Source organism: Culex quinquefasciatus, chromosome 3, assembly GCF_015732765.1.
Source record: "Culex quinquefasciatus strain JHB chromosome 3, VPISU_Cqui_1.0_pri_paternal, whole genome shotgun sequence".
Lineage (NCBI taxonomy): Eukaryota > Metazoa > Arthropoda > Insecta > Diptera > Culicidae > Culex > Culex quinquefasciatus.
In genome coordinates this window covers 152,628,955-152,649,776 of record NC_051863.1, presented here as the reverse complement: position 1 = coordinate 152,649,776, position 20,822 = coordinate 152,628,955, and the positions used below count along the sequence as shown (strand labels likewise).

Here is a 20,822-nt window from a genome sequence, read left to right as displayed (position 1 = left end):
AGTGATTGTGAGCTATATAGTTTTGTGTCAATCGTGATCGGTCTCGATTTTATTTTTATTGTCGCCGCGGCACTAAACCGAATGGAGCGAGTTTAACTCTCGCGACGATTTTCTGTCGCGAAATATATCTCAAGCATGTATGGGCTGTTTCGAATCAGTGTGTTAGCTTTTTTTGTTTTGATTGCTGGATTTTGTTTGAGTCTCGGTTTGAGTCGTTGAAAAACTTCGTGGGGTTCTACCACAGACTGTAGGTGTTTTAACTTTGAAAATCGGACCATTAGTTGCTGAGATATCGGCATTAGAAAATGGTGTGTTGTTTGGGTGGGACTTAGAAAACATCAATTTTCCTGTTTTTAAACCTTTGCATGGCAATATCTCAGCAACTAAGGGTCGTATCAAAAAGTTCCAAAATGCAAAATACTGAGAATTTTCTCAGCTTTTCAAAAATATTTTTTTCAAAGGTGGGCAAACATGTGCACCAATTTTAAAAAATTAAAAACTTCGTCTATTTTCAAAAAAGTTACCTAAAAATAGATTTAACTTGAAAACGGTGCAATTTATCAAAATTTCACTAAAGTACTTTTTGATTGCAAATTTGATTTTACATCGAAAAATGAAGTTTAAAAATTTTTGCGACCAATATTTGATTTTTTGAAATCAGTATTGATTCAAAAATTCATAACTCGCTAAAAGATTTTTTGCACAACCTGGAAATTTCTGAAAAGTTGGCATTTGATGTCCTCTAAAATATATCAAAAAAAAAAAAATTAAAAATAGTGTTTTTTTTGCAAATTAAGTTTTAGTGACAAAAAGTTTAGTAAAAAATCACCAAAAACATTTTTACCCTGTATCATTTTTTTCAGTGTAGTCCATATCCATACCTACAACTTTGCTCAAGACACCAAATCGATCAAAAAATTCCTTCAAAAGATTCAGATTTTTTAATTTTCATACATCGTTTTTGTATGGCCAGCTGCCAAAGTTGTATGGAAAATTATATGGACAAACTAATGATGCAAAATGGCTTCTTTGGGCACACCGAGTGCACCAAAAAAGTTTCAGTCGGATAAAAAAATACAAAAATTAAAATTTAAGAAAAAAGACCGATTTCGTAGAGAATTGCTCATATGCTAAAAAATGCCACTTTGGCCACTCTGGAACCGATTCCGAAAAAAAAGCAGATTGTATGGGGAAAGTTACGTAAAATCAAATTTTGATCACAGGAGTCTGAAAAAGCAAACAAGCTAAAAACGTCAAGAAACAAAAAAAAAAGACAAGACGAAGTTTGTCGGGTTTCACAAGATCCTCTGTAATTATTAAGTCAAATGTAATTATAAAAGCCGACTCGGTCCTAACCAGGTCCCAGTACCGAAAAGGACCTAATAAAAATAATTTTATGAAAAAAAGTTTGTCGGGTTATAAGGGCATCTCCACCGCAGAGATCTAATTGCGTGGCAAACCTATCGGTTGGATCCCCAGTTTTAGCTTTGCTCCGTAGCTAATACACGTTTCCGCACCGCTGGGAGCTAATTTGGCTACTGAATCAAGCCCACCGCGGGGATCTAATTTATTCATTTTCCAATTTTAGCCGTTTTGTTGACCAAAATCAATGAAACTATGTTCTAGTATGATAGAACTTGCTTCCAAGTGCATTATATGTCCTATTTGTTTGCTTACATCTATAAAATATCATTTTCAAATTTTTAAAAGAGTTCATCCGATTTGCTCCCGACATGTTTGCACCCCAACATTCGCACCGCGGGTAGCAAAGCTAAAGCTAAATTAGCCTTCGAGTTCATTCAGCGAAGAAAAAGTTCATCGGGGATCCGCCGAGTAGCCAAGATAGGTGCTCGAGAAGTCCCCGAGCTGCCGGTGGCTAATGTTTTCAACGATTTTAGAATTATTTGTCTCTGTTTGGTTGGATTCTATGACAATTTCCGGAATTCCATTTCCCGGAATGGACGTTTTCCGGAATGGACGTTTTCCGGAAAGGACGTTATCCGGAATGGACATTATCCGGAACGGACGTTATCCGGAATGTAATTTCCCGGAATGGACGTTTCCCGGAATGGACATTTCCCGGAAAATTAGTTTTTTTTTATATTACCTTGGAATCTTGCCTACTCGCTTACTTGTGGTTAAGAATTATTTAGTTTGTACCCCGTTGGTTTGACCTAGTCAAATTGAAGGAACTCGATATTTTGACAACAATATGAATGCTAAATACATAAATGATAAAAAGAAAGTGAAATGTTCGGGCACTAACAATAGATGCTAGCGTTGACTATTGAAACAATACTTTATCAACAACCACCAGATGTAACAATGTAGATCGATAGATATTAGACAAACACTAGATGTTTTTAATATTCTTTCAATGTGTTGTTTTGTAAGAATTTGTCCTTCTTTTGTTAGTCAGTTGACTTTTGTGAATAAATACTACCAATTTTTAGTTGGTATTCAAAGAAGGGCAAACCTCAAGAAAATAAAAAGCTTTTCAGAAATTCAATACATAATGTGTACTTTTTTGAGGTTTTCCCTTCTTTAAAAATACGCGATCTTTCATCAAAGTAATGGGATTTTATAATAGAATTATCCCTTCTCATGTTAATTCAACTAAATTTTACCTAGTTTTTCTTTAAAGACTTCTGCACTATAAAGCAGAGTCCGGGAACCGTGGTGTAGGGGCAATCGAAGTTGCCTCTCACCCATTCGGCCTGGGTTCGATTCTAGACGGTCCCGGTGGTGGCATTTTTCAAGACGAGATTTGTCTGATCATGCCTTCCGTCGGACGGGGAAGTAAATGTTTGCCCCGGTCTAACCTAGAGGTTAGATCGATAGCTCAGTCCAGTTGTAAGAGTCGTCTCTCTGGGTTCTGTCTCGGTTTAGTCGCTGGTAGGCAGTTGAACTCAGAATCCAAAAGTCGTCAGTTCGAATCCCGGGGTGGATGGAAGCTCAGGTGTAAAACGAGGGGCAATTGCCTCAACAATCTAGCCTTCGGACACCTAGTTTCGAGTAGAAATCTCGCAATCGAGATTTGAAGTACTTTACTAAACTTTATAATTTTCAATAGCGACTTATGGGATCCCATGACGGTTCGAATGAGACCAATACGGTCCAAATCGGTTCAGCCAGTGCCGAGATAATCCAGTGCAAATTTTTTTGATCAACATCCCACCACACACACAGACATTTGCTCAGAATGTGATTCTGAGTCGATAAGTATACATGAAGGTGGGTCTAGGAGGTCAAATTAAGAATTTCGTTTTTCGAGTGATTTTATAGCCTTTCCTCAGTAAGATGAGGAAGGCAAAAAAAGCTTTCAGAAAATCAATGTATAATGTGTGATTTCTTCAGGTTCTCCCTTCTTTAAAAATACACGATCTTTAATCGATGTGATCGATTTTCGTGTAAGAGATTTCCCTCCTTGTGTTAATCAGTTGACTTTTGTGACTTAATTCTACCAAATTTTATTATAAAGCAGAATGACTATTTTCAAAGAAGGGAAAACCTCTAGAAAATAAAAAGCATTTCAGAAAATCAATGTATAATGTGTACTTCCTTGAGGTTTTTCATTATTTAAAAATACACTCAAGCTATTTATTTTCTTGACAGGACACATTACACATTGATTTTCTTAAAAGCTTATTTTTTCTTGAGGTTTTACCTTCTTTGAAAATAACCATTCTGCTTTTTAGTCAAAGGGCAATTCACTTCTGATATTGCACCAATATGAAGCCAATATTGGAGTCGATACGGTGTGCAGCCAAGGAATACTGAGCGAGTATTATGCGCATATGATATTCACGGGTGGGGTGGATATGACCTCAAATATGAAGAATATGGTGTCTATATCGTCAATACGGTATGTAGACAATGAGAATATCAAGTGCGTATGATACACGTATGCAGTATACTCGAAGTGATTAACCCCTAGTTTTTAGTAAAAATTGGTAGAATTTATTCACATAAGTCAACTGACTAACAAAAGAAGGACAAATTCTTACATAACAACACATTGAAAGAATATTGAAAACATCTAGTGTTTGTCTAATATCTATCGACCTACATTGTTACATCTCGTGGTTGTTGATAAAGTATTGTTTCAATAGTCAACGCTAGCATCTATTGTTAGTGCCCGAACATTTCACTTTCTTTTTATCATTTATGTATTTAGCATTCATATTGTTGTCAAAATATCGAGTTCCTTCAATGTGACTAGGTCAAACCAACGGGGTACAAACTAAATAATTCTTAACCACAAGTAAGCGAGTAGGCAAGATTCCAAGGTAATATAAAAAAACTGATTTTCCGGGAAATGTCCATTCCGGAAAACGTCCATTCCGGAAAATGGAATTCCGGAAATTGTCATAGAATCGTTTGGTTGAAGTTGAATTTATTTTGATTATCAAATTTGAATGGATATTGAAGAAATCAGTAATTTGGTTCAAAACGACTTTATTAAATTGAAAAATTGTGGTATTTACCATTTTTTAGTATTTTATAAATAAAAAATAATCAACCACCTATATTTGATATAAGCAAATCATCACAGAAAATTTAAACATTTTTGAATTATGTATTAAAATTCAAATATATTTCAAGAATTTTCCTTTTTGTATGCGACTGAAACTCACAAACGTTTTAATAATATTGTATTCGATATAATAATATTGAAAATCCCCGCCGAATCTCATGCAGAATTTTGAAATTAAATGGACAGATATAGTTTTTTGGTCGAAATGAGTAAAAACAGAAGTTGTCTTTATAGCTGTCGGCCACTATTTCTAGTACCAACTAGCAACCTCTGGATTGTGAGTCCAGTGTGCTGTCCAATTGATCCACACGGATCGAAATGAAGTAAACCAGAGTGAAAACAAACTTAAAAGTTATCATACAAATATCTATTAACTGACTGAAAAACTCAATAGTAAAAAAAAATAATTTGGAAATTCTGAATAAAAAGTATGCAGAATTGAATAATAATTTTAATATTAAAGTATTTAATTTATTCAGAAATTACATGTCGAAATAACAAATGCTACAAAATCTGAAATTAAGAAATTCCAAAATATAAATTTATGAAAACCCGAAATTCTAATATTCAAAAACACCATTTTTATCAAAAATTTAATTCAAAATCAGGCTTTCAAAAATGTATGAATTTAAGAATTTAAGAATTTCAGAATTTAAGAATTTAAGAATTTAAGAATTTAAGAATTTAAGAATTTAAGAATTTAAGAATTTAAGAATTTAAGAATTTAAGAATCTAAGAATTTAAGAATTTAAGAATTTAAGACTTTAAGAATTTAAGAATTTAAGAATTTAAGAATTTAAGAATTTAAGAATTTAAGAATTTAAGAATTTAAGAATTTAAGAATTTAAGAATTTAAGAATTTAAGAATTTAAGAATTTAAGAATTTAAGAATTTAAGAATTTAAGAATTTAAGAATTTAAGAATTTAAGAATCTAAGAATTTAAGAATTTAAGAATTTAAGACTTTAAGAATTTAAGAATTTAAGAATTTAAGAATTTAAGAATTTAAGAATTTAAGAATTTAAGAATTTAAGAATTTAAGAAATTAAGAAATTAAGAACAGGATTGCTGGGATTGCTTGTTTTCAAATCCGTATTGGCTTATATAAAATGTTATGCTTGAATTTTGCTTTTTACTCAATACAAATGACTTGTCTTTTGCATGTCCGGTAGTAGATCGACAATGCGTTGACCAAAATTAAACAAACACAGCCTCAATCTGACCTAAAAAACTAAACTGCATCACCCCAAATTACCAAAAGTCATTTTTCATGCGTAAATTTGCAGCACGGAAGGGAAAATGTCTCCAAACTCGAATAATTGATATCGAAAAATCAATCATCACTCCTAATGTAAACATTTACTGACGTGAGCAGGATAAACTCTATGTTTACAAACTCACATTGGCCCAATCACATTGTTTTGCTTGAAAAAACCATCCGTCAGACGATTTGCTCCCGGTAGATCCCGGAGCTAACCTGAGTTTTGTTTAGATTCGAATGAACACGGATGAACTCGAACCTAAATTAGCTCTCGCACAAGTACCGCGGTGGGCTTGACGCGGGTGCCAAATTAGCTTTGCAACGCAATTAGGTCCCTGCGGTGGAGATGCCCTAAGGGTCGTATCAACAAAGTTCCAAAATGCAAAATATAGAGAATTTTCTCAGCTTTTCAAAAATATTTTTTTCAAAGGTGGGCAAACATGTGCACCAATTTAAAAAAATTAAAAACTTCGACTATTTTCAAAAAAGTTACCTAAAAATGGATTTAACTTGAAAACGGTGCAATTTATCAAAACTTCACTAAAGTACTTTTTGATTGCAAATTTGATTTTACATCAAAAATGAAGTTGAAAAATTTTTGCGACCAATATTTGATTTTTTGAAAAAATCAGTATTCATTCAAAAAATTATAACTCGCTCAAAGATTTTTTGCACAACCTGGAAATTTCTGAAAAGTTTCAAATGCCAACTGTCCTCTAAAATATATCAAACAATAAAAAAAATAAAAATAGTGTTTTTTTTTTGCAAATTAAGTTTTAGTGACAAAAAGTTAAGTAAAAAATCACCAAAAACATTTTTACCCTGTATCATTTTTTTCAGTGTAGTTTGCTCAAGACACCAAATCGATCAAAAAATTCCTTCAAAAGATTCAGATTTTTGAATTTTCATACATCATTTTTGTATGGCCAGCTGCCAAATTTGTATGGAAAATTATATGGACAAACCTCGGGACAAACTAATGATGCAAAATGGCTTCTTTGGGCACACCGAAGGCACCAAAAAAGTTTCAGTCGGATAAAAAAATACAAAAATTAAAATTTAAGAAAAAAGACCGATTTCGTAGAGAATTGCTCATATGCTAAAAAATGCCACTTTGGCCACTCTGGAACCGATTCCGGAAAAAAAGCAGATTGTATGGGGAAAGTTACGTAAAATCAAATTTTGATCACAGGAGTCTGAAAAAGCAAACAAGCTAAAAACGTCAAGAAACAAAAAAAAAAGACAAGACGAAGTTTGTCGGGTTTCACAAGATCCTCTGTAATTATTAAGTCAAATGTAATTACAAAAGCCGACTCGGTCCTAACCAGGTCCCAGTACCGAAAAGGACCTAATAAAAATAATTTTATGAAAAAAAAGTTTGTCGGGTTATAAGGAGATTCGGTTCAACCACGTCAAGAAGACCCATCCGGAAGAGGAGCAGAGCGGAAAGACCATCGCAGGAGGTAAGTGGGAAATCAGTGGATTGTTTAATTACGGCAATTTTAACGGTGATTAACGGATTTTATTGCACACGCTCAGCCCGCGCAGGGCTCGACGGTTGTACGAAGGCGGTCCAGGATCAAATAGGCTGCGCGCCCAGAGCCAAGCCGCTGATCAGCAACCGTGCAGCACGCCGAGATTCTAGCACAACAAACTCCAATAGAGCTTTATGACGTTTCGCGTACGCACACTAGCGCACCATCTGATTTTGCTGGCCGGACAAAATTTAACCTCAATCTTTTTTGTGTACGTACACGCAATACATGCACACGTAGGAACCTCTATGGACCACCCTATCACAAAATCTTTTTATAAACGCACGCATGCTGCCACCTGTGTCCATTCCGTCGCACTGCGCAGCCGCCGGTCTACTTTACCGTTACGTTCTGTCAAAATAATTTTCGTTTTTTGACACTGCGACGATCGCATTACGTAAAAAGAAACAACAAAAAAAACGCAAAGTGTCACTCTCCTGGCTGGACCCCGAGGCAAAATTAGCAAACGTTCGATCATGCTCCGGTGAGTTTTTCAGTGCGATTTTCCTAGAACAGTTTCTAAAGATTGATTTTTTTTCCGTTGAAGGCTTACCGTGAAGACCGGCCTGGCCGGCGGGGCCGTCTACTATTCGCGCGAGGAAGGCATCTGGAACGAAAATACGGACCTGGTTTACGAGCGCTACGCGACGGCGCTGCAGCCCCATCTGGCGTCGGTAAAGCAGCAAATTCCCGTCGAGGTGAGTTATTTTTAGATTTCCTGGGGTTTTTGTTTATGCTGATGGGATCGTTTCAGGTGCCGGCCCTGCCGTCGTCCGGTGAGGTTTGCTTCCTGACCAAACACTACTACAACGAGGGCGTGAAGAGTTCCATCCGGTTCGTGCACATGATGCCCTGCTACCTGGGCCAGTGGACGAAGAAGGCGACGGATGCGGTCAAGAAGGCGATGGACGCCGGACCGGCGGAGGTTGCAGCCGTTCCGGCGCCTGCGGCACCTTCGAAGAAGTAGAGCGGAGCCGACGCGCAAACTGGATGTATTTATAATGTAATTCTGGCAAAACAAAGATGGTTCAAATAGATGCAACAAATTGAAGAATTCGAGCTTTTCAAGGATTTCGGAATGTTTGGGACAAGCTGAGACGCATTTGTTTTAGTTGGTTTAAAAATTCACTGCACATTTCTTACTTTTCAAATTTATTACGAAAAAAAAAAAACGGAATTACAATTCTTAAACGGTTCATCAATAATTTCTGGATTTCTCTTGCTTGCTTGCTTTATTATACAATGTGTGTGAATGAATGATTACTACTCTTTCAACCGATCGTTACTTGCGTGTTTTTGTTTTGTTATGTTTAAAGGTACTTGGCATTTCGCATGTGTTTGTGGGTGTTGTTCTTTTTATCTGCAATCGTAACAACATGCATCAAAACTTGCATCACTACTGACGGAGGGGGGGAAGGGCTAAACATTTTCTGCTTCTATTTTTTCATCTTAATCATGTTTGTGGGTGTGTTTTCAGGGGGGTGCGCGAGTACTTTTGTTGCAAAGTACCGCAAAATTTCTAGTACGGGTTTACTTTCAACTGGGAGGGAACTTTAAATTTCTTCAGTACTTGCCGCACTCTTGCTCTCATCAATCACATCCTTACGCTCGCCTAACTGTCGTGTAACCTACTGCTTCAGGAGAAATTGCTCAATTTCACACAGAAAATAATAATAATAAGAAAAAAAAACAAACGAAACCTTCAACAACTCGCGGCGCCGCTCTGCGGCCAAGTACTGACACACTGGGGGGGAGGGGGCCGAAACTCCTCAACAATCTCCCGAAAAATCTACCAAGTTCGATGGAAATCGACACAAACACACAGAACCCGGGTTTTTAGGCGTTCTCCTTGTTGGCGACAGCGTCGCCACCCTCAGCAGCCGCGGCGGCCGCCGCCGCAGCCTTCTTCTTCTTCTTGTTTTTCTTCTTGGGGGCCGCGTCCGAGCCGGCTTCGGCGGGCGTGGAGGCAGCAGGTTTGTCTGCCGCCGCCTTGGCCACCAGGTTGGCCACGACGGATTTCTTCGCGTCCGCCAGCACCAGCTCCTCCGCCAGCAGCTTCTTCATCTCCTCGTCCTGGACGCTGTGCTCGCTCTCCACGACACTAAGATCGAACGGCAAACCGGTCACGACGGTCAACCCGTTGGGCAGGATCAGCACGGTGTTCTTGAACTGGGCCACGATCTCGTCTGCAAGAGTTAAAGCACTGTTAGTTTGGTCGATTCTGACGCGGAAAAGCTGTACGATTGTCCCCCAAAGTGCGAAACCTGCAAGAGTCGTACAAGTTCCGCAGCGAATCCGATGAAGCCTCGTCCGACTCAGGTTTCCCCGAAACCGGGCGAAAACCCCACCGGGAGGGACACAAATCGCGTCGTTGCTGTCGCAAGGTGTCTGGAAGCAAGTCCCTGGGCGTTGGGAAGTGCGTAATTCTCCTTGCAATACCAAAACTGGGAGTTTGGAACTTACTATGCTTCTCGTATAATACTTGGAACGGCTCAACCAGCTTGTGCGTGACGCACTCGTGCACCCCCATCTTGGCCTTGGCCTCCTCCTCGAAGTTGCGCAGGTTGAACGGCATCGTGCCGTACTTTTTTTTCACCTTTTGAGAGAAAGCTAAATTAGGCGACTCTTCTATACCGACGTAATATCTTATTAGAAAAAAAAGTGTGTGCGCCCTCAGCTCTCATAATCTACTACTCATTGGAAGCTTTCAGGACTCGGAACGTCTTGGAATCCCACGGGGCAGGAATGTCCCGAAACAGGCAAACATCCGATTAAACTACCCCGCGACACCCCCTTTCGAACCTCGTCCCGTCCACGACTCCTCGAGCGCTTGTTTGTAATCATTGGACACACCACCACCGGCAACGGGATTCGAACCCAGAACACGTCGCCATTCGACGACGACCGTGCCGCCTCATCCGAACCACTCACCTCGGCGTAGAACGCACGGGACGCCTTCAGCTTGAGCAGATAGTTCTCCTCCGTCTTCTTGTAGATCGAAACCTTCGTGTCCAGCTCCTTGCCGAGGCCCTCGCCGGTGCTGACGAGCACGTCCATCGCGTACACCTCGTACTTTTCGAACGTGCACTTCTCGTGCTCCTTCTTCTGGGCGATCGTCGGGTTCTGGATGATGGTCTTCTCGCCGTCGATCTTGAACTGCTTCAGCTGGTGGCTCAGCATGCCCTCGATCGGTTTGCACTTGTACTCGGCGGCGATCTTCTGGACGGCCTCCGTCACGGCGTAGTTGCTGGTGCCGTCCTTGAGCTGCCGGAGCGCGGCCTGGCTGGCGTGGTACGCCGCGAGGACGACGTCGGCGGCCCGGCCGGTCGCCTTGGCCTCGCCGGTCGCGCCCACCACGATCGTGTGCGCGGCCACCGCGATGAAGCCGTCGATGTGGGCGCCGAGATCAATCTTGACGACATCGCCGGCCTTCAGCGTGTAGTCCGGGTCGTTCTTCGAGGGCGAAAAGTGGCAGATGCAGTTGTTGACCGAGAGACACGTCGGGAAGGCGATGCCCTTCTTCATTTCGGGTTCATTTTTGTATTTCTGGGAAAAGAGGAAAATTTGTCAAAATTGCGAAATTCGTTAAAAGATTGCCCTCATATATCATTGTGGATAATCACGGTTTAATCAATTACAATCTAGCTCTTCCGTTTGGATTTAATCATTGGGCAAAGATAACTCAAAGGAGTCTGACGAGACTCGAACCGGCGACCATTCGATTGGCAGCGTGCCGACTTAAGGCATTGCACTATCGAGTAGTCTTAAAATAGCTACAATTCAACCCCTACCACTTCAAAATAAGCACAAATTTGATTTACCTTTCCCGTTTCCTGTTCCAGGATGTGGTCACCCTTCTGGCAGAGGGCCTTGGCCGAGGCGCCCACTTTGCTGCCCTGGATCAGCGTTTGGAGAGCCTCTGAAATATGAAAACAGCTTGTTTAATGGAAACAGTCCGCAAATCGGGGCTCGTACGGTACAAGTGCGCGGCCTGCTGAGACCACCGCACAGCTGCTGCTGCCATCGTGTCGCACGATTTTGACAACACCGCAACTTTCACTGAGGTTGATTACACCCTGAACGAAGCAAGCTCTGGAAACCAGATTTTCTAGGTTATAATTTCAGAGTCGGACGATTTCGTCTAATAAATTGCATTTCTCACCGACTTGGAATCACGAAAAAGTCTTGCCGATTTTAAACGCACATTTCCAAACACGATTCCGAACATCATCCGGATTGCACGCCCCCCAGAAATCCGAAACTTGCCAGAACTTCCAAAAACGTGGCTCCTGCCGAAGCCGTCGTCCCTTCTCGCTCGTGCACCCAACAGCCCCCGCTGCAGAGCAAGCGAGAAGGCAACATCCCAAAAATAAACCCCCTCTGGCCTCCCGCACCTTCCCAAAAACCAACCAGGAGGGACGAAGCGATTCCCCCCCCCCCCCAAGACTAAGACGCCACCACGGCCGGATACTCACTGTTGACGATATTTCCGGCCACTTTGTACTTTTGCACGACCGTGTTGTCCGCGATCGTGTTTTCGTCCTCGACGACGGCATCCTTCTTGTCGTTGTTGACCATCTTGGAGGGGCGCGCTGGGAGCCTGTCTCTCTCGAAACCGGAAGTGAAACTACCACGAACCTGCTGGAATCAACCCGCAAAACCAAACCGAGAACGCGACGCTTTTTCTGCACGAAAGGCCGAAAGAAAAACCTTGCTGAAAATTGCCTTTTGCTTGCGCGGAGCTAAAATTGAAAAAAACGCACACGCCACACCAGCAGCGACGACGGAGAGTGAAGTACCGAAGCGTTGACGTGACGACGGGCGGGCGGGATTTTGAACGGGGTTGCGAGTCAGCCCTGACTGAAAAGTCCGTCGGACGTCCGTCGTTTGTCGTCCGTGCAATCATACGACGTCGCACGACAATGTCGTGCGACATTCGCACGAATGTCATACGTTTTTGCACCAAAATGTCGTATTTGTCGTGCGATCGATCATCGAAATTGTTCGACATTGTCGTACGACATTCGACCGACGTCGCACGGTTTTGTTATTTAGGTTGTCGTGCCTTTGTCGTGTGCTGTTTTTTTCGGGTTTTTGGGTTATGTGGCAGTAAAAATATTTTTTTTTATTTTTAAATTATGTTTATATGTATTTTTTCTGTAAATTAATCTTTTTCACTCGACTTCACAAACATTCATTAATTTTACTTGTTGTGTGTCGCGATCTTCACGTGGTTTTTGGCGTTGTCTTCCAGCTGGCCTTTCAGTTCATCTCGTCGCCTCGGCATCCCACGAACGGATGGCCACCGGAGTCCGGACAAGGTCGGTTTACGCACTTCCGGTGCAAGTGTTTTTGCGATCGTTACAGCTTCCGTTCCGTGGGACAACAATGCTGAAATGCTGGGTTGTCAGCAGGATTCGATTGGAATATTTTTGGTTACCTGAAAAAAGATTACGTCATTCGGCTAAATCATCCAAAATATAACTAGAAATGTGAAATTTAACTTTCAATGTAAAATTTAAAAAAAAAGTAGTCTCTAAACTTGTAATTTTTTGGGGAAAAAAGACAAAAAAATGTTTAGCACAACATAATATTTCATTTAGGGAGCGTTCTTTTATTACGTAACGCAAAAAAAATGGCCTTTTGGACCCCCTCCCCCCCCCTCGTAACAAAATTTTCATACAAATTTTAAAATTTTTGTATGGAGCGTAACACGGCCTCCGACCCCCTCCCCCTACTGCGTTACGTAATAAAGAACGCTCCCTTAAACATTTTACATTTCAGATAAAAAATCAAAATCAACGCATGTTGATTTTTTATCCAAAATTTGTATGGAGAATTTGGTTTATTTTTTAAATTTAAAGTGCATGTGTTTCTTGGGACTCTGAAGTCCATGCTTTAAAGAAGCAATGAACTTTGTTTTTGAACAATTATGATATGCTCGAATGTTAGAATCGTTAAAATCTAAAATATCGGAATAATTTTAAAATAAAAATAAAATCTTTGATATTTTTAAAAACAGTTTTGAAAATATCAAGAATTTTAAGAATAATACAATTTGAAAATTTAAGAGTTCATGATTTGTAGAACCTAAATATTTTAAAATTTTAACAATTTTATAATTTTACAATTTTACAATTTTATTGTTTTATAATTTTATAATTTTATAATTTTATAATTTTATAGTTTTATAATTTTATAATTTTATAATTTTATAATTTTATAATTTTATAATTTTATAATTTTATAATTTTATAATTTTATAATTTTATAATTTTATAATTTTATAATTTTATAATTTTATAATTTTATAATTTTATAATTTTATAATTTTATAATTTTGTAATTTTATAATTTTATAATTTTATAATTTTATAATTTTATAATTTTATAATTTTATAATTTTATAATTTTATAATTTTATAATTTTATAATTTTATAATTTTATAATTTTATAATTTTATAATTTTATAATTTTATAATTTTATAATTTTATAATTTTATAATTTTATAATTTTGTAATTTTATAATTTTCAATCGTTTGGTAGTGTGTGTGAACTCCGTGTAAATGGGTGTCAAACTAAAAAGTTACCCCGTTCGTTTGACAACAGTTGGTGTCAAACCATCGGGGTTTGAGTGTATTGTTAAAAGATAACCAAAGAAATAAATAGAATTGAATTGAATAGACACAATTTTATAATTTTAATATATTTTTTTCATATTTTTGAACGAAACTATACCTTTTAATAGATTTTTGTATATTTATGTGAATCTTAGAAAATTTGAATTGTGGAATTGAAAAGATTCAGGAAAGATTGGCATGAAAAATAGAATTTTATTGTTTAGAATTTGTGATGGTCTCAGGTTTTTAATTCTCCAGTCCCTCCCACGCACACTTTCATCGTCCTCATTTATTTTCCGTCGTCCAAATGGGATGCAAAACCCCCTCTATCGTTTCAAAAACACAACTCACCGTATAAAAACCTCCGGCGGATCAGAAACGCCGTCTTCCTCCACCTTTCTTTTCACACGGAACATTGTACACCTCCCCAAGACTTGACGGGAAGGGGAATGGTCTTTCTCCCTCCTTCTGTTCCATTGGGGGAAACATCCATTACTTGCCGTTTCATTGTCCTCCTCCTTGGGTATGGCACGCACCGCCACCTCCCGCGGAAAGTTAAACATCAATCCGCTTCCTCGATCGCAGACCGGGTGCTTCCCTTCCCGTCTTCCAGCATGGCCCGCCGGAGCAACGATGTGACCCGTTCTCCTCCTCCTCCTCCTCCTCCATCACGAAGACCGAAATCAGGAAATCTGGAATATATTGCTATGATAAAGCCGCTCACAAAAAAGAAACACAACTTACCAATCAACCGGCCAAAATCCACACTAACTTTCGGAAACGTAAACTGGTTCGATTCGGTACAAAGTTTCTCTGATTTGATCAAGTCCAAACAAGACCAACTGAAGAGAACTGTCAAACTGCGTCGACGAATATCGTGACGTCAAATTGAAGGAAAATCGATGGAAAAAACAATGTCGCGCATGTCGAGTGTTAGTCGTTCGTTTGTCGTCCTTTCGACCAATCGATATCGAAACGGTAAAATGAAAACCGCGCGACAGCTCGTACGACGTGCGACATTTTTCAAACAGGGAGTTGACGGATGTGGGGCGCGCGCCGGGAAAGAAGGAACGCGGTGGGGATGGAATTGGTGTTTCGGTGACGGGAAGATTACACGCAAAATGACATAACACAGATCTGTGCCAAAAAATTACGCAGATTTCTGAACAATTCCTGCTGTAAAATTTGGGTACTTTTAAAGAGCCGGAAACCGCAGCCCGGGAGCATGTTGACAGCTCCCATACAAACTGAGCGTACCCCGTTTTGTGGGCCCAGTGGGCCTAAGATGGCGGCCTTCGATATTATCTAGCCAAACTTTTGAAAATGGCGAATAGTTTAAATAAATAAAGTTTTTGCCTGATTTTGGTTTAAAACGACAAAATAAGCATTGATTGATTGATTGATTGATTTTTTTTATTCGGTAGGAAAAGCCACCAAAGCAGTAGCACCAAAAACCTACATCGTTTTAATACAATATACAATAAATTTTAGTGTTTACAATTAACTTTTAAATATCCGGTCAAACTCCATTGGTTTCCACCTGTGAAGGAGTTTGGTTGATCCTGGCAAGAGAAATCTGAAATGATATTAAAAAGTGCATAGATTATGGCGATAAAGACAAAATTATAGAAAAAAGATAATTGTGTCGGAAAACTAACTTTTGAAACTGAGTTTTAGAAGGAAGCAAAAGTGAAAAAAGAAAGAAAAAAGAAAAAAAACAAAAGAAAATTGGAAAACAAAATAGTCTACTATGTAACAAGAAAATCAAAGGATTTAAGGATGTGTTCAATAACAGCGGGTTCATTCAAAAGAGAGCAATTTGTTTTTAAATATTGATACGCTTTGACAATCACCAAATCTATTCCAAAAATAATTATATAATTGAGCACCTTTGAAAGATATGCATCTTTCGCCGGCTAATGTTGAAATATTGGGTCGGTCTAATAAATTATGGCTTCTGGTAAAGTGTTGATGGTTAGATAATTTGAATTTTGTATTACTGTGAGTTTGTTCATGTAAACATAAATAAATAAAGCAACATGTTTGAATTACGTAAATAGCTCTGACAGGAATGATGTTTTTGTTAATGTTGTACAAATCGGCAGAGTGACTTCGCAGTGGTTTTTTTATAAATTATTCTTAAGATTTTATTTTGGGCTATTTGAAGTTTGTTATCATTTTCTTTAAAAACTTGTTTAGAGTTAAGCCACGTTCAAATATTAGTCTAGAACAGTTGAAGTGAGCGTGCCGCAAAAGCCGTCGCGAAAAAAAGTTTCCTATGCAAATTTTGAGTTTCATATTTGATGGGCGGACTCTGACGAGGCCCACTTGCCATCTGTCGGTGAATACGCGCAACTCACAAAAACTGTCATCTTAGGATCCGGTTGGGAAACCGTGGTGTAGGGGTAAGCGTGGTTGCCTCTCACCCAGTCGGCTTGGGTCCGATCCCAAACGGTCCCGGTGGCATTTTTAGAGACGAGATTTGTCTGATCACGCCTTCCGTCGGATGGGAAAGTAAATGTTGGCCCCGGTCTAACCTTGAGGGTTAGGTCGTTAGCTCAATCCAGGTGTAGGACTCGTCTCCCTGGGTCCTGCCTCGGTGGAGTCGCTGGTAGGCAGTTGGACTCACAATCCAAAGGTCGTCAGTTCGAATCCCGGGGTGGATGGAAGCTTAGGTGTAAAAAGAGGTTTGCAATTGCCTCAACAATCAAGCTCTCGGGCACCTAGTTTCGAGTAGGAATCTCGCAATCGCGAACAAGGCTATGCTGTAGAGCGAATAATTTGATTTGATTTTTTAAAGAGCACATATTATCGCTCAGGCACTAAACCGCCTTTTTCTGCCAAGCTTTAATTGGTATGACACGATCAATGTGTAGCCAAGTTTGTTATGATTCCACGTTGTTTTGATTGACGAAAATTTTTGTCGAGGGGTAAACACATTTGGCCATCAATGGCCATCATCATCATCATCCAAAACCTCCGACGGCAACACGCTAGCGCTGATGCTATTAGATTTGACAGGAAATGCGGAGAGAAAAAGTGCGGCGAGAGTGGAAATCGCTCGTTTCGATCAAGGGAATGATGGAAAGAGAGGAATCACAAATGCGTATAGACCAGATTGAAGTTGAAGCAGATTTGCATCTGCTTTTTGAACAAGTACGATATAGTTTATTTTAACGTTGAGGAGAGGAATCCGACGGAAGAGGAAAACGACGAGAAGCGGCATAATTGGAAGTCGTCAGCGCGGTGCCGGCGGTTTACGAGCATCAGCAGCATTATGTGCCGGAAGTGATGACGGGACAGTGTGGGATGTCTCGATGGTCCGCAGTCCATTTATCATTGCGGGACATGTTTGACGAGTCCTGGAGCTGTCGTACGTGGATTACTTCAAGAGGTTGGAGCGAGATCCGACGAACCTGATGAAGAACGTCTACCTGGAATACCGAAGAAGTCACCGGTGAGTATTAAGAATGTGTTCAGTGCTAGGGGGTGTACAGAGTCAAAGTATTTACTGTTCGTCAATATATTAACGCTGAAATCAACATACTAGTTAATTTATTGACGAAAGTTTGAGCCGGCGTTCCCACCGTGTAATTTTGACCTCGGTTAAATTTGACAGCTTACATTTCATAAACAAAAACAACGCAGCATGTTCGACGACAACGGCAACAACCAGTGGCCGGATTTTCTGCAGTTTCTGTTCCTGTGTGCGAGTGTTCCGACCTTCCAGCTGCAGGAATCGGCGCTTTTTCTATTCTGTTGCACAACAAGGAAGATGCAGCTTGAGCCTTGAGCCGGACGTGGAGAACAATTGGCGCCATTTGGAGAATGCCCTGGCGATGGTACGCAAGCTAGCGGAAAAGCAAGTGCCCTCATTTGTTCCGCTGGTGCTACAAATGCTGACCGGCCTAAATGACGACGAGGAGTGGTGCGTGTCGTATGAGATCGACGATGGCCCTGCTGGACAACGACGAGGTGCAGGACAACGTGAACCAGCAGAACTTAGGAAGCCGCACAGCCGGACTCGAGGAAAAGGCGTCGGCTTGCAAAATGTTGATTTGCTACACCCGTGAGCTAAAGAATGGTTTTGCAAACCAGGCCGAAAAGGTGGTCCCCCCCCTTGGCGCCACCTGTCTCGCGAAGGAAGCGATGGACGAAGTGCTTGAGGTCATCGACAAGTTCATGAACCAGCACTTCCAAAAGGATGAGAAACGTACCCTGACTCTCAAGGAAAATTACGGAGAATACCATCTCAGCCAGAGAATTTTGTGAAAAGCATCAGTGATGTTGAGAAAAAATGGGTAGGTGTTTAATTGGGTTCCGTAACGGAAGTTCGTCGAGCTCATTTCATCTTTTTTACAGTTAACGCAACGGTGCCGTTACTCCTACACAGAAAAAAATATTCCTGTAAATTTACATTATTTATCATGTACCAAAAGGTATCATGATAAATGATGTATATTTACATTAGGTTCATTGGAAATTTACATTAGATTCATTGGAAATTTACATTAGTTTTGAAAATTTACATTAGTTTTGGAATTTACATTACTTTTGGAATTTACATTAGTTCAAATCAACTAATTCTGATTGGCCAATGGGAATGAGAAGCTCGACTTGGATTGCAGTAGGAAAAGGGTGTGGCCTATGTTCTATTTTAAAATGATTGAAGCGGGCAGCAAAAGGAAATTCGGATTTTAAAAGTTGTTTCACAGGTAGGGGACGCTTTCTCGTCGACGGCCAAGTGGAATAACGCTGGACTGGAATCGAACAGACGACGGGTAGGATGTTCGGTGTTACTGCTGCTACCCGCTGCCGACTGAGCCATCTTCGCATTTTATAAACTAGCGGCAAAAGCATCAACTTGTTCAGGTCGAGGCTCAGGCAGTGGGCCAGCGAAGTATGAGAACGATAGAAAGAGAACCAAATAACTATTTTTAGTTCGGGTAGTTTTGAAGTCAACGTTTGGCAGAAATACATTGGATATATGATTTACATTAAATAGGAATTTACAGGAAGCCGAACGCGGGTAGAAATTCATCAGATTTGAGTTTCCATGCTCAACGTTTCCATTAGATTCATGATTTACATTAGATTTAGATTTACATTGGAGTGATTTCCATGACTTTTTACTCTTTACATCATATTTCAACATTACATTGAGTGAGTTTACATAAGAAACAGTAATTACGTGCTGTGTAAATTTACATATTTTTTTCTGTGTAGGCACGGCATATACTTCCGGTTCCAGGATATCCGTGGTTTCATGAACTGCGAAGATTCGACGATCGAAGTGCGTGAATCTGAAGACAAACTGCCAGATCAAATAAAACGAGTTGAGAAAATTCAACGTTCTCGTGCCACCGTAAACAGTTCATTAATGTGTGTGTTTCCTCCATCATCTGAAGGCAACATTTATCTTGTTTTAAATTTCTTTCGATCACATTTACAAAATCTGCATTTTGTTACGATGTCCACGTATATTTCGAATTCCTGCAAGAAGCGCAAGCGTGGCCTTTTACTCGAGTTGTCCGCTCTTTGGCCGGGAGACTAGCACAGTTTTGCGTATTATTCAAAGTTCATCAAGCATCAGCGCATGAGCTATAATTCGCAGATTCTCCTTCTATGTTCCAATGTCCGCCTGGTCCAAGTCCATCTAGCGCTAGCCTAACAGCATATTGTCGATGTGAATTAGCTAGGCCTTTAACCGTATAGTGTCTCACTTCCATACCATCGCGACCGGAGGCTGCTGTCGACTTGCGGTTAGAATTTCCTCGTGGTCTAGATCTTTGACCAGCTACTTATCCATAAGCGTCCGTACAGTACTGTAATCATTGTAAACTTCGTTTCGGTAATCCAGCACGGTCAACTCCAGTATGTGCTCGCCCCTCAGCTCAGGGATATTCTCTTAGCACAGTACCAGTTGCCGTCACTCGACTTCCTTCATCTCTAGGTTAGTGAAGAACTCGTTGCTCGTTGACAGAACGTCCAGCAGCATGCCGATCTTCGGTGTCCAGCGCGAGTTCTAGTTTGCAGTTTGCCCAGGCACTTCTTTTTGATGTTCAATCATCGCAAGTGTCACTTCTTCTCGAATCTATCACAGGTTTTACGTAATCACCGCTCCCCTCTTTTATCGCTCTCCCCTTGCCCTCGAGTACTAGATTCCGGACCAACTAAACTATCTCCCGCTATTGCTTTCTCTCCAGCGAATCTCCTTCTCCCGGTTCAACAAAACCGAGTCCGGAACATTCCCAGATCTGAACAGAAGACGGTCACCCATGTAGCCACCGATTCTGTGAGTTTTATTGGCCGTATCCTGGATCGAAACCACTGTTGCGATCAAAAACCCGGTGAAAATTGTTTTTCTGTATCATTGGGAACTTGTTTTGTTTTGATTTTGATGACATTTCGACTGGCCAAGCTTCTTAGCTCATGGTGGGATTTCGTCAATATATTAACGAAATGTCGATGCGTTGACCAATTATCTTAGTCTACTGATAATCTATTAACCTATCTGTCCAGCCCCTAGGTTCAGTGTCTAGCCAATTTCGTTTACTTTCAAACTCTTTTAGCAATTCCCGAACGCAAACGCTCATCTCGCTATCAAGAAGTAAAAATCTGGTGCGCCGAATCAATAAGGAGTTTAAGATTTAGAGCCGGTGGAATTGCATTTCCAACTATTTTGACCCCGTTGGGGCTACAAGTGTTAATAAATACATTCCTCCACGCATGGTACAAAATAATTGAAACGAACTCGATTTTGAGTAACTCCATCTGACTGTGTTGAGCTGTACAATGTTCCATTTCCATTTGTTCCACAAACGTTCCACTTTTTGCAGACAGGCGGGCAAACTCCTGCCGGCATCAG

General features: G+C 40.2%; 2 protein-coding genes and 1 long non-coding RNA gene across 3 annotated transcripts; 1 reads left to right on the top strand and 2 right to left on the bottom strand.

The window, feature by feature from the left end:
• Window positions 1-7,680: 7,680 nt before the first annotated feature.
• LOC6050239 (MICOS complex subunit MIC13 homolog QIL1) lies at window positions 7,681-8,423 on the top strand. Its single transcript, XM_001866843.2, has 3 exons — window positions 7,681-7,816; window positions 7,880-8,030; window positions 8,087-8,423. Exons 1-3 carry the CDS (start codon window positions 7,809-7,811, stop codon window positions 8,297-8,299), a joined length of 372 nt encoding a protein of 123 aa, XP_001866878.2. The 5' UTR covers window positions 7,681-7,808; the 3' UTR covers window positions 8,300-8,423.
• Window positions 8,424-8,545: 122 nt separating this feature from the next.
• Window positions 8,546-12,149, bottom strand: LOC6048911 (proliferation-associated protein 2G4). Its single transcript, XM_001865717.2, has 5 exons — window positions 11,808-12,149; window positions 11,154-11,251; window positions 10,264-10,878; window positions 9,796-9,928; window positions 8,546-9,518 (listed from the first exon to the last, which is right to left on the bottom strand). Exons 1-5 carry the CDS (start codon window positions 11,908-11,910, stop codon window positions 9,169-9,171), a joined length of 1,299 nt encoding a protein of 432 aa, XP_001865752.2. The 5' UTR covers window positions 11,911-12,149; the 3' UTR covers window positions 8,546-9,168.
• Window positions 12,150-12,721: 572 nt separating this feature from the next.
• LOC119769873 lies at window positions 12,722-14,883 on the bottom strand. The gene is made up of 3 exons (XR_005278550.1): window positions 14,699-14,883; window positions 14,306-14,646; window positions 12,722-12,772 (listed from the first exon to the last, which is right to left on the bottom strand). It is a non-coding gene; the product is annotated as an uncharacterized LOC119769873 (long non-coding RNA).
• Window positions 14,884-20,822: the final 5,939 nt, after the last annotated feature.